Consider the following 12,039-nt stretch of genomic DNA (forward strand, 5'->3'; position numbering starts at 1 on the left):
TCTGACTGCCCAACCAGAACTACAATGAAAATCACTGGCCAGCTGTAGCCTTTGGTCACAATGTGTAGGTGCAGAGCTATTCTACGTTCTACAAACTAAATGTTATGGGATCTCTTATCAGTGCTACCATTTTCACGTGGTTACCAACATGTCTGCAGATTTGTATTCATCATTGAAATCTGATAAGGCTTTTACTCTGTGGACTACGTTTGAGTAGCTTCTGATTGGACTGTGACATTAATTGCTGTTTAATAAAATTTTAACATGCCCAATATATGTGTAATCTTTTTTGCTCCTTTTTTAAACTTTAAAAGGACTCCAAAATATTTACATTCCCCGATCAGCACGTAGCACAATCTACTTTAAAGCTGATAGAGCAACTATCTGGAGGTAGGGAGAGTCAAAAATTCCCTGCTCAGGTTGCCATTATGATGAATGCATGCGCTGTAAATATGAACCAAAAGTTGTTATAACTTAATAATATCATAATGTTCAGATTGTTCCTTACTAAATAGAACTTCCTTCCTTTACTGCAGAGAATCCAGATGACCCGCAGGCAATCAGTGGGACGTGGACTTCAGCTAACACCCGGGGTAGGCGGCATGGTAAGTCAAGAAATACAAATATTCGACGTTTTTTTGTCTTGATAAAATGTAACACGAAACCCTGCAATATTTATTAAGCACATGCAAATAGAGTATAAGGGGAGAGCTATGGATGTGCAGATAACAAGACATTTATTTTCCTAATCTTTGTCTTTAACTGTAATAATTCTGATGTCTTCACCACAGCCTTTCTTTCTCAAAGTTAACCCCCCCTTCTCTGCCCTTCAGCCTCCACTGTGATCCCTTCAGTGTTATCACATTGTATCTCATAATGTGCAAACCGGATCTGAAAACCTTTTCAATCTTTTATTCGGCCAGTATTTTCCTCATAACACTTCTATTTTAACCATTTTTGGTTGAGCATGGCAGCTCCCAAGTGCTGCTCTTCTCGACATGTTGTCGATCACTTTCATTTGTTCCCGGGCCTGCCTTTCAAAAATCCCTTGATGTCATTGGTAAATGCTTTGTTTGTCCCACTTTGAGCCTGTTTTGTTAATGTCTTAGAGACTGACCCATTCTATGGATTATTGCACGATCAGGCATGTACCTTAGAGTGTCACACTATTTTATTTTATTTTGCCTTGCTGCTTCACGCTCCTGGCGGTATGTTTTCTTCCTCTTCCTTGTTTTTGGGCATCTTACTGTTTTTTTGTGATGTCTGTAGGGTCTTTTTTTATTTTATTTTTTAATTTGCAGTTTTATGTAGCACGAATTCGACACAAATGTATTGGAGCACTTTATTTTTTGTGCATTTGTATATAGCGCAAGTCTGATACAAAGGTACTACAGCGCTTTACATGAGCACTGTTTACATTACACAAGACACATTCATTTTTGGTAGCAAGGGGAGATTAAGTGCTTTGCCCAGAATCACAGGATGTTGAGCCGGCGCCGAGACTTTAGCCATGTTCCCAGCTCCAAAGTCAGCAGCTCTGGCCTTTACGCCACATCCTCTCCCCTAGCGTTCTTTGTCTGGTGCATGTTGGGGTGGTATGGCAATAACTTGTTTTTTTGTATAGCGCTTGATTATACAGGTTCTGCCATTTCATAGCTCTTCAAAGCAGGTGCCATTCTTAAGAAAATCGTTATAATTAATTTGCATCAACCTTGCGGAAATGAAGAGGTGAAAAAGCGATGTCAGGATTGTAATCTGTGACATTCTTGTTCTGTCAAGACCTCTGCAGTGGGTGCACTAACCAATTAACTTGAGTGGAGCTTAACACTACGTGATACACGTACCCTTGAAAACCTCCAAAGGGTCACCAACCAAGCACATAGGTTAGTGTTAGGCAAGAAGATGGCGAAAGGTGTTGTCTCCAAAATGGTGAATAAGGAGTCGTGATTCCAGACCCAAGCACTCCATGGCTAGGGTGACTAGATCTTGAGAACCAAAAACCAGGACATTTTTGCAAAAATAGGAGGACTACAATTTTACATCAATGTAGTGGCACGGAATGACAGCTCTCCTCAACATAGGAGCACAGAAGAGGCACTCTGAAAAGACATAAAATTAATTTTTTTAAACTAGCATTATACCTGTTAATTAAATTGTTTACTGATTTAACAGCTGCTAACTAGTTCAGCTTTGGAACACCTAAAAGTTCCTTTCACTGATTTTCAGTCCACCCCCTCTAAAAACCAGGACATAAGACAAAGTTACGGAAATCTGTCAGAACAACTAGTGAAAAACCGGGACTGTCCCAGCAAATCTGGGATGCCACATCACCCTATTCACAGCCTCAACCATGATAGCAAAAAACATCTAGCCTTTGGATGTAAATTGGGCCTTTTCAAATAGAGTTCAGGTAGTAGAGGCAGCCATTTTCCTAACCCTGTAGCGCCAAGAAGCTAACACAAGGGTGCCACAGTGAGAGGCACAGCGTATTATATGGCACAAAAGTGGAGCAAACTCCATCACTTCCTCCTCTCAGAATTCACTGGTGTCATGGCTTTGACAGTCCCTTCACAGCTACTGCAACCTTGGAGATGCCACTTCTGGAAGTGCTATCTAAAATAGCACTCAAAATATACTGCTTCCTGTTTGAAGAGGCCCCACCTCAAATACCCCCTACAGTTTTCGCAGGCACAGAGCTATTCCCCATCACCCTCTGCTCTCCTCTCTCCCAACCCCAGGCTTCATGTAACCACTCCATTAAGTTTCCATGCATCATTAGATGTAAACTCAATGCATTCTTTCTTATTGCCATGGTTACGCACATGAAAAACCAATATCAAGAAAATATCTTTCTGACTCTATCAAGTGGCGCTTTTCTCACTCCTGCTTCTACTGGTGTTCCTCTCAGTGCTTCACCATGCCTCCTGGTGTCTGTAGAAATGTTTGTTTATATGGGTACACACCCCAAGAAATACATCTGTCCATTCCGAACAGTAAAGATTTCATGGGCAGGACATTATTTTATACAGGAGAACTGTTTCACAAACAGCCACAGTTTGTACTTATGTAACCCAAATGTGCTGCTGTGACTTAAGTCTTTTTTTGAATAAGACAACAAAGAAAGACGATATTACGACTCCAGATTTGTCACTGGCAAAACATTGGTAGGTTATTATAATATGGCTCCCATAGGGCCACAGTGAAAAGACCCTAAACATTTGAAATAGTGTACATTAAGTGTTTTTTTTACACAATTGCTTCACACATTTTGTTCTCATTACAAATATTTGCGGTCCCGGTATTTAAATGAAGGTAGCCTGAATATGGGCTAAGGCATCACACAGGCCTAATGTGTCCTCAACAAAGATCTGTGTGGCAGCAAGGATTAAATGTTTCATCATCCAGTGCGATACCACATGAGCCTTTGAATGATATATCACACCGTCACTGAGCCCAGACCACCACTATCTGTTAGTGAGAACTTTCAGAACTCAGCGGAAGGGGTGCCACCGCTTCAGATGGCAGCGTGCAGAAGGCAAACGATGGACAGATTTTTTTTCTTGGCTATCTCGGTCTTTTCCTTGTCCTGGAGTCATCTTATCATGGTTTTTGTGTGATTCCATGTGGTTCCTCAAGATTTTGTATGTCAGCTGGAAACAGGAGAAGCTAGCCAGGAAATGAGGTGCTAAAATCACCCTGCTGGTGGGACAGTGCCACATACATGACTGATCACCTATCATCTGCACTGATTTACAACATAGTAAGTGCTTCAACACGTGTATTTGCCTACCTCATGCTGTGCATCTGTGTCATCTCTTCAAATCACCTATTATCAGGGCCACTGGAATTATGCAGCGAATGGGGGCAAAAGTATGTGGCAGAGGTGCCTGAATTATGTGGCTAGAATGCACAAATTATGCTGCTTAATGCTGCACATTCAGTGGCAACATTATTTTTTCATTTAAAACCCTTTAATACTGTCATAGCAAAGATTTCTCCTTATTAGTACCAGTTTAAAGCATGGGACATCCTTTCTCAGCATCACCACAACATTGATCCGTTGCAGAGCAGCAGTTTCATGGCATCTTCAATACACACAAATATTCCTGCCACGTGACCAGAGCTGAGTCACTGCCTGAGAGGGGCTTATTCTCATTTTGTGTTATACGACTATGCACCAGAAGTACACTAATGCTGTATGCTTTATATTTGTTGCGTTTGGGGATGCACAATTTCCCCTTCAGAGGGTGTATGGTCTAACCAAGGCCTGTGGTGCACGGAAGGTGCCTTATGGAGTCACCTAGTGGTTACGGGAAATTGCCAGTTAATCTTAACCTGAAAGGGGACTGCAGCATTGGCATAGTTCAGTTTTGCCTGAGTAGCTGAAAATTGCACCACACCCTGTCCCAGCTGTTCCAACAGAGTCCATTGAATGGCTGGACCAAATTCATTCTCACATGGTTTATCCCAGCCTGTAATGGCACAGACAAGCAAAAAATTATATAGCGGAATATGCCTCACCATGTTTCAGAATATTGTATTCAATATTTCATTTCACACACAGCTGCTTGCCAGCTGGAAAAGGTCTGTGTGATTTCTCATTTAAGGCTGTGCCACACAACCAAACTGTCAAAACCAGAAAGAGGACCATGCATCAACGTATAATAACAAAAGAAACCACCATTGCAGTATCCAGTGCCACGACAGTAGCCACCCTTGGCTGGATCAATGTCCACATTCTGGCCTGCAGGTACATTTTGAATGCAAACCTTTTTCCAAGCACCTAATTGGGCACCATGAGATTTACTTGTCAAATGGTTTTCCGGGAAGCAGGAAGTTGGGCTTATGTGCCCCATAGCACTCATTGTCGAATCAGTCATTTGCATGCACAGGTTCAACTTACTTTGTTTTAAATGGCTTGATTTACAAAAGTGGAATATGACTTAGCTTATAACTCAATTTACTCACACATAATATAACAGCTCTATTATGTAACATTGGGTTGGATTACATCTGCTCTCATGGCTGTGGAGTGTGCATTCCACAGTGGGGGTGCCGTAGAGTTTGTGCACATTGACAAATGTATGAATTGGTAACTACTCACAAACATTCTAAGCCTGGAAAAGTTTAGAGACTTACTGTTAAAGATAGGAGTAAACCATTTCTCTGTAACAGAATGAGGGAAATGTAGGACTGTTCACTGGGATCCTACTGACCAGGACCCCAGTGATTGTGCTCTCTCTCCAAATTTGGCTACCTTAGTACTACATACACCCCATAGTTGGTATACTGGTGCCCCCACCTATAAGTCCCTAGTATATGGTACTTGGGTACCTAGGGCATTGGGACCCCAGGGGTGTCCCATGGGCTTCAGGGTGTATTTTGCCACCCATGACGGTAAGTCACCCCTGTGGTAGGCCCTTTCACCCCAAAGGGCAGGGTGCAGGTTCCTGTGTGTGATGGCACCCCTGCTCGAGAAGAGGTGCCCCCACAAACTCCAGTTCCAATGCACTGGAATTTGTACGTGCGGGTAAGCCATTTTACCCTTGTACTGGCCACAGGTCACTACTACATAATGGTAACTCCAAACCTAGGTATGTTTGGTATCAAACACGTCGGAATCATACCCCCAGTACCAATACCAGTATTGGTGGCATGATTCCCTGCACTCTGGGGGCTCCTTAGAGGATCACCCCCTCCCTCCCAGTGTTGCCTCTACCAGTCTTCCAGGGTTTGCAAGCAGCCCACACTGCTGCAGTCTCTTAGACAGGTTTTTGCTCTCCTGCTGCTAAACCAGCTCAAGCAGGGGAAGGCAGAACAAAGAATTAACTATGGGACAGGAGAGGCATCGCCCTTTCCCTTGAAAATAGGTGTTAGTGGGCTAGGGAGAGGTAGCCTCCCACGCCACCAGACTGCTTTGAAGGGCACATTTGGTGCCCTCCTTGAATAGTCTGGTTTGCACCAGTCCAGGGACCTCCCGTCCCTGCTCTGGCGACAAACTGCTCAAAGGAAATGGGAGTGGCCATACCCCGTCCATCACCACTCCAGGGGTGGTGCCCAGAGCTTCTCCAGATGGCCACTTGATTCTTGGAAAGATGATGTTCAGAGGCCCCTGGGAGCATCTTGTTGGTCATGTTAGGCAAATGACATCAGCTGCACCATAAAAGCAAGAAGGAATCTCCCTTGGAGTGAAGCAGTCACTCCCCTGCATCTGCACGCACTTAAGGCAATGATGTCCAGCTGCTGGGCCCTGCTGTCCTCTGGACCTTCGAAGATTCTCCAACACAGGTGGTGGTTCTGAGGGGTCCCCTGGGTTCTCTCTGCATTCTCTCCAACTTGGGAGACAGTGAGTCCTTGCCTCTTCCTCCAAGACAGAACCACTGTGCGCTGCACCTGTTGCAGCAACCAAGGCTTGTTGACTACTGCTCCAAGGAATCTTCAGGCTGCAAGTAGCCCTGGCCCCCAGCACTCCCACCTGTACAAGGACAGTCTCCTCTCTGCTGCTCCAGTGTCGTCTGACTCCTTCAGGTGTGCTGACTGGGCCTCAGTGCGACTTATTGTGTCTGCTGCCAATGGGTTGCTCGTGGGGGTTCCAACTGCTTCTCCTGGCTCTCCAGTCTTCGGAGGGACAGCCCGGACTCCCCTCCAGGGGTTGAATCCCCAGGACCTTGCTGGTCCTCATCAGCTCCGCAAATCTCCAACAGCTCCAGTTGCATTTGCTTGTGCTTGTTGGTGGTCTTCCTGACCCATCAGCAATCTGGTGACCATCGGGTGACTTCAGGGACTTCTCTGCAGCTCCTAGACTCTGCAGCTACACTTCATCCACCACAGTCGACCCAGATCTTCATCCACAGAAGGATGGGCATTGCCTCCTGCCCCACCTGGACACTTGTGTGGACTGGACTGTGTCCCCTTTTTTGCAGGTCTTCATCTAGAATCCACCGTTAGGTTCCACCGGCCTGGTCCTGTTCTTGCAATATTCCATTTATGAGTCCCATGTTAGCCCTATGGATGTCCAGGTAATATAACTCTGCTTTCCTGGTTGCTGGGGGTCTTCTAGATACTTACTTTTTGGGGTTCCACTCTGCCAGCCCTTGGCTAACCACTCCATATCCTCTGGTGGGGGACCCATTCTCGCATTCCACTTTTTTAGTATCTGGTGGTTTGCGCCTCCCCCCATCCCTTCCCCCATCCTCCCTTCCCACCACACCCAAAAAAGGCCCATTCTATTTTGTGCTATTTCCTAATAGTTACCTGTGCATGTTTTGTGTGTACTTACCTCCAGAAGGGGGTTTGCCTAAAGTAATCTAGTTGGGTGTTCCTGTAATAAAGTACCTTTATCTTTGCAACACTGTGAGGTTCATTTAATGTGTGATAAGTTACTGTGTGACTATTGTGGTATTTCAAGAGCTTCACACTCTTTCTAGAGAAGTCTTGGCTGCTCACCACAGCCTCCAGTAGAGAGCCCTGACTACCTAGATAGTAACACTATCTAATAAGGGTTGTCTGGACCCAGAATAAGGTGCATCACCATAGGTGTTCACCACACACTGGGCCAGCCTTCCTACACCTGCTTACGTTTTGGTGGTATCAGCAAAACAGAAGATTCTGCTGAGGGAAACATCAGTAGGACTGCAATCAGTATGGGAAGCAGCCTGCTCTGAAAACCTGTGGTGGCAAAATTGTGGTTATTTTGTAAATGTTGATGCATTGGGGCAAGATGGCAAAACGTCTATGCTTTTCCTGGAACAAGGGGCGTAAGGAGAAAACTGGTAATTTGGTTGTAAATCCTCCATTATTTAACAGTGGTGGATATATGAGGTTTTGCAGCTAGAGAGTCAATGGACAGTCTATCTGGTGTCTTGCATTGTTGCTCTTTCTTGTGGTCCATAAATTTGGAGGCAGGACATGGTATTAAGTTTAGCTCTCCATCCTTGACCCTTTTCCTTTGTTCACAAAACTGAACATCTTTGTGGTTTGTTTGGAAAAGTTCCCAAACATTCCTTTTGATTTTCTCTTTGGGTAGCATGTCACTCTAGTCTCTAAAGAGCATTATTGAAAGTGGAGGATCAAGGGAGGGAGAATGAATAGGCTGCTTTTAAAGCAGTGATCCTACAGGCAACCTGTTTCACTCTTCAGATTCTTTCCCACACACCCTACTCAATCTCCTCATCCTCACTGCCTCCCTCTCTTTCCCCTTTCTCACCCCCAACTCTCACCTTCTCTGATTAGTTTCCAGGTGAATCCTCTTTTCGCCCCATCTTTCCTCCCCACCTGTTCTCACTCCTACTAGGGAAAAGGTGAAAACTCATACTAAGCCTTTGTTCCTGCTTCTGTTTGGTTTATCCTGTATTGCTTCTAGTTCGTGAAGGGCTTTGTTCCTGCCCCTTTGCTGGAAGGTCAATTTGAGCCTCTTTAATAGATTTAACCACGAGGCTCCCGTCTTGACTTTTCTTTTCAATATTTTAGAATAAAGTGGAATGTTGTATGTGAAGTTAATTTGTCCTCTACTGCCCTTTAATGCCAGTCTGGACAGGTTGTATGTCTTTTATGTTTCTTTGTTCTTTTTGTAACATTGCTCAGACCAATAAAACTCCTTTAGGTTTTTATACATTTGGGTTTTCTTTTGGTCACTACGATGCAAACCTAGTCCAAGGGCATTAGACCAGACTGTAGTACACATTTTTTCCTTTTCAGCCTCAAAACATTTAGCCGAAGCTGGGACTCCAACCTCGTTCCCCAGGTTCCAAGGTCAGCAGCTCTAGCCACTATGCCACATATAGTTGTAAGATTATAGACTAAGGCTTAGACATTGTGCTAGTTGTAGATTTTTTTCTAGTGCTCCACCACCACACAAAGGCTTGAGAAATCAATTTTCTTCTCTCCTCGTGCAGCTTTAATAACTTTCTTTTGACTTGTTTGAAACTATTTTAATGGGATGTTTATCAACTTCTTAAAAAAAAACAGTTTGTATGATGCTTGATTATTCCATAAAAAGCTTGAGTGGCACAAGAGATTGACTTAAGTAGTGGGTAATAGCTTTCATTTCCACCCTTTTGACCATACACGTTAGGTTGGGCAAGTAACACTAGGACATTATTTAATTGAGCAGGTTTCAGGAAAGACTGTTCTCAAAGGTTTTTTTTATTTTTTTATTTTAATGAACATCAGGGACTGATTCAAACGGCCCAATGCTTGTAGAATGATTTCTTATGTATGCTGGCTGTTGAAAGTGTTTGTCTTGTCTCAGCAGCAACAGCACTTCTTCGATGAAGAGGACAGAACTGTCCCAAGTACTCCTACTCTTGTGGTCCAGCATCGCACAGATGGATTTGCAGAAGCTATTCAGTAAGTTGTGCAAATTTAAGACCCATGAAAGCCAACATTTCCTCTGTCTCGCATTTATAGAATGTAGTAATGAATTCACAAAAATGTAAATGTTCGTCAGGATTGTGATGGTGTTGCATACAGGTGCTTGGTCCAGATGTACTAAAAGACTCCATGTAAATTGTATACCACCATTTTTATGACTAGTCTTTAATTTTGCAAAGCTACCTATGTAAGGCCAAGTCACAATTCAGAATGGCAAGTTGCAGACCCACCTCCCTAACAATATTAAACAGGTTGTGATTTGCAACTCGTGGTGTTTCACTTGAGAAATACTTTTTTTTTTTTTTTTTTTTTTTTTTTTTAACAGTCAGTGTTCCTTATGGAAACTGGTGCGTCATTTAAAAAAAAATCCATTTGGAGAAACAATCAGGAAAAGTATGGCGAAAGGCTCCCAATAGCAATACCAAAGGGCACAGTGTTACATTCCCCTCTGTGAATCGATTGCTGTGAGGGAATGGAATGTATTATATGGTGTGTCCTCCATGTGTAGTACAGTATCAATCCCTTCAGGACCAGTCAGGTTTCATTCATTGCGCTGTAGCTGAACCTTGGGCATCTGCGACTCTGAGCAGTCAGGCTTACACAAAAGAAGTCTAAAGTATTTAGACAGCACTAAAACAATTGAAGAAAGAAGCAAGACACTCAAATCTGATACCAGTTTATAAAAATATATTCAATTTTTATTAATTTGTAGACACCAAAATGAAAAAGATCCACTGGAGTGTTCCATAGGTAGACATTTTACAAGGTACAGTAATTCACAATTTTCACTAATAGTAATCCAACAAAACTGACTCTTAAAAACGTTTTCAAGAAAAGCAAGGATAAATATCAATGCAGTTACTTAGCATTAGTTTAGGTAACCAACTCTGGCAGGGGGCCTGTCAGGAGGACCAGCAATGTCGACAAACAGTTACCTCCTCACTAAAAGCAGTCATCTGATAGAGACCTCTAGTTGCAGATTCCTGATCTTAGAATTTCCCCCAGGTGTCAGACTGGATCCCGAGATTTTTCTTTGAGCAGTACCCTTATGCACCATCAGGTGGCGTCAGTTGACTCCACGTCCATCTTTGGCGTTGCGGTCGCCATGATGATGTTGTGGTCATATATAGGCGGCACTCTGACGTCAGTTCTTTTCTTTCTGCGCCAGCCTGCATGCAGATCCAGAGAAAAACTGCCCTCAGTCGCTTTTTGACTGACTTTTCAACCTTTCTGTTGAAGTTTTTGACTTCTTGGCGCATCAAGATGTCTTCTCGCAAGAGCAGATTCAAGCCATGTGACTCATGCTGTCGGTGACTGATCTGCACCTTGTGTGCTTGTGATATCTGGAGCGCGGCCATGACTCAAAATTGAGCTCCGAATGCCGGGCCATGAACCCGAAGGCTTTGAGGGGCAGACCCTAAAACCCATAGCAGCTGGCATTCGGCTCCACGTCGCTGCTGGTCTCGAGCGAAAGATCACGAGACCATTTGCCGAACCATCACCACTCGTCCTCATCCCACTCAAGCCCTCAGGACATTTGGGTCAGAAAAAGAAGCAGTCCGTGAAGAACAAGCGCTCTTTGACTTAATACAGTTGGTCAGCCGATGTGATGCGGGAGGAGCGTCGTCCTTGTAGGCCTTTGTCCTCTGAGCCTGCTCCTGGGTCGTCTCTGCGCCTCCCAGAGTTCACAGGAGTCATCCCTTCCCAACTTAGGGAGTTTTATGAGGCCATGCGCCTCATATTTGGGCAGACCCATCCTCCTGTGACACCCCTGGGCCCAGTAGCGTCAAAGGGGGCCCCCCCTCGGGTTCCTTGCCAGCGGGTTCTGCCTCAGCTCAGGAGTGCACCCCAGAATCTGTTACTGGATCCGAACCGATGCTGCTTTGGCCATTGCGACTTTCCCTAGCATGGGTGCAGAAGTCAATGCTTCTGATGTTGGTTAGGCCTATAATCTACGTCAATCCCATACTTATTCCCGACTCCGACCCTGAGACATAATTACATCGCTCGACACAGATTCCAACTTCGGGGACATCATTCTCCAGGTTGGATCCTGACCCTTATACCTACGGGTACGGCGAGAGTATGGAGGGGTCACTGTACCGTCTAGAATAGCATCTTGAAGACCCTTAAATGGACTGGGCTCAGGAATTGGGTGAAGCCAGTGGGTTGGGCACCTCCCCTGGCTCTGACATAATTTCTCGCCCTACCATGGCTACGGAGGAGGGAGCCCTCTTACTTAAATGCCAGATGGTATACGTGGGCTCTGCAGTGGTACCTGCGGTTCCAGTGGGCCCAGCAACAGGGGAATCTCTCCAGCATGATCCAGGTATGGAGGGGATGGGGGACTGCGAAAGATATGCAGTGGTGGTCAACAAACAGAGATTGATTCAGAGGCAGCTCCCTCTCCCTTCCCCAACCAGGTCAGACAGTGATGACAGATGCGAACCTCCTGGGATGAGGCTGCTCATGGGAGAGGCGGAGATCAGAGGACTCGGGTCTCCAGCGGAGTCAGGGCTCTACAACAACCTTTTGGGGCTCAGGGTGATCAGGCTTGTATTGAAAGCATTCCTTCCCTTTCTCCAAGGGAAAGTGGTGCAGATGTTCACAGAAAACTCCACCCCCATGTGGTCCTGCAACAAGCAGGGCCGGGTGGGTCGTGGGCCC

The 12,039-nt window shown here is 44.9% G+C and overlaps 1 protein-coding gene across 2 annotated transcripts in view; it reads left to right on the forward strand.

Annotated features, from left to right (window-relative positions):
* The window catches only part of TPR (translocated promoter region, nuclear basket protein), a 920,136-nt gene that overhangs the window by 856,928 nt on the left and 51,169 nt on the right, over nt 1-12,039 (forward strand). The window contains exons 44-45 of one of the 2 annotated variants that reach the window (XM_069232002.1): nt 537-605; nt 9,251-9,348. In XM_069232002.1, the coding sequence (XP_069088103.1) occupies nt 537-605; nt 9,251-9,348 (167 nt within the window). The remainder of the gene's footprint in view (nt 1-536; nt 606-9,250; nt 9,349-12,039) is intronic. The other variant, XM_069232003.1, reaches the window with a different exon arrangement.

Source organism: Pleurodeles waltl, chromosome 4_2 (genome assembly GCF_031143425.1).
Source record: "Pleurodeles waltl isolate 20211129_DDA chromosome 4_2, aPleWal1.hap1.20221129, whole genome shotgun sequence".
NCBI lineage: Eukaryota > Metazoa > Chordata > Amphibia > Caudata > Salamandridae > Pleurodeles > Pleurodeles waltl.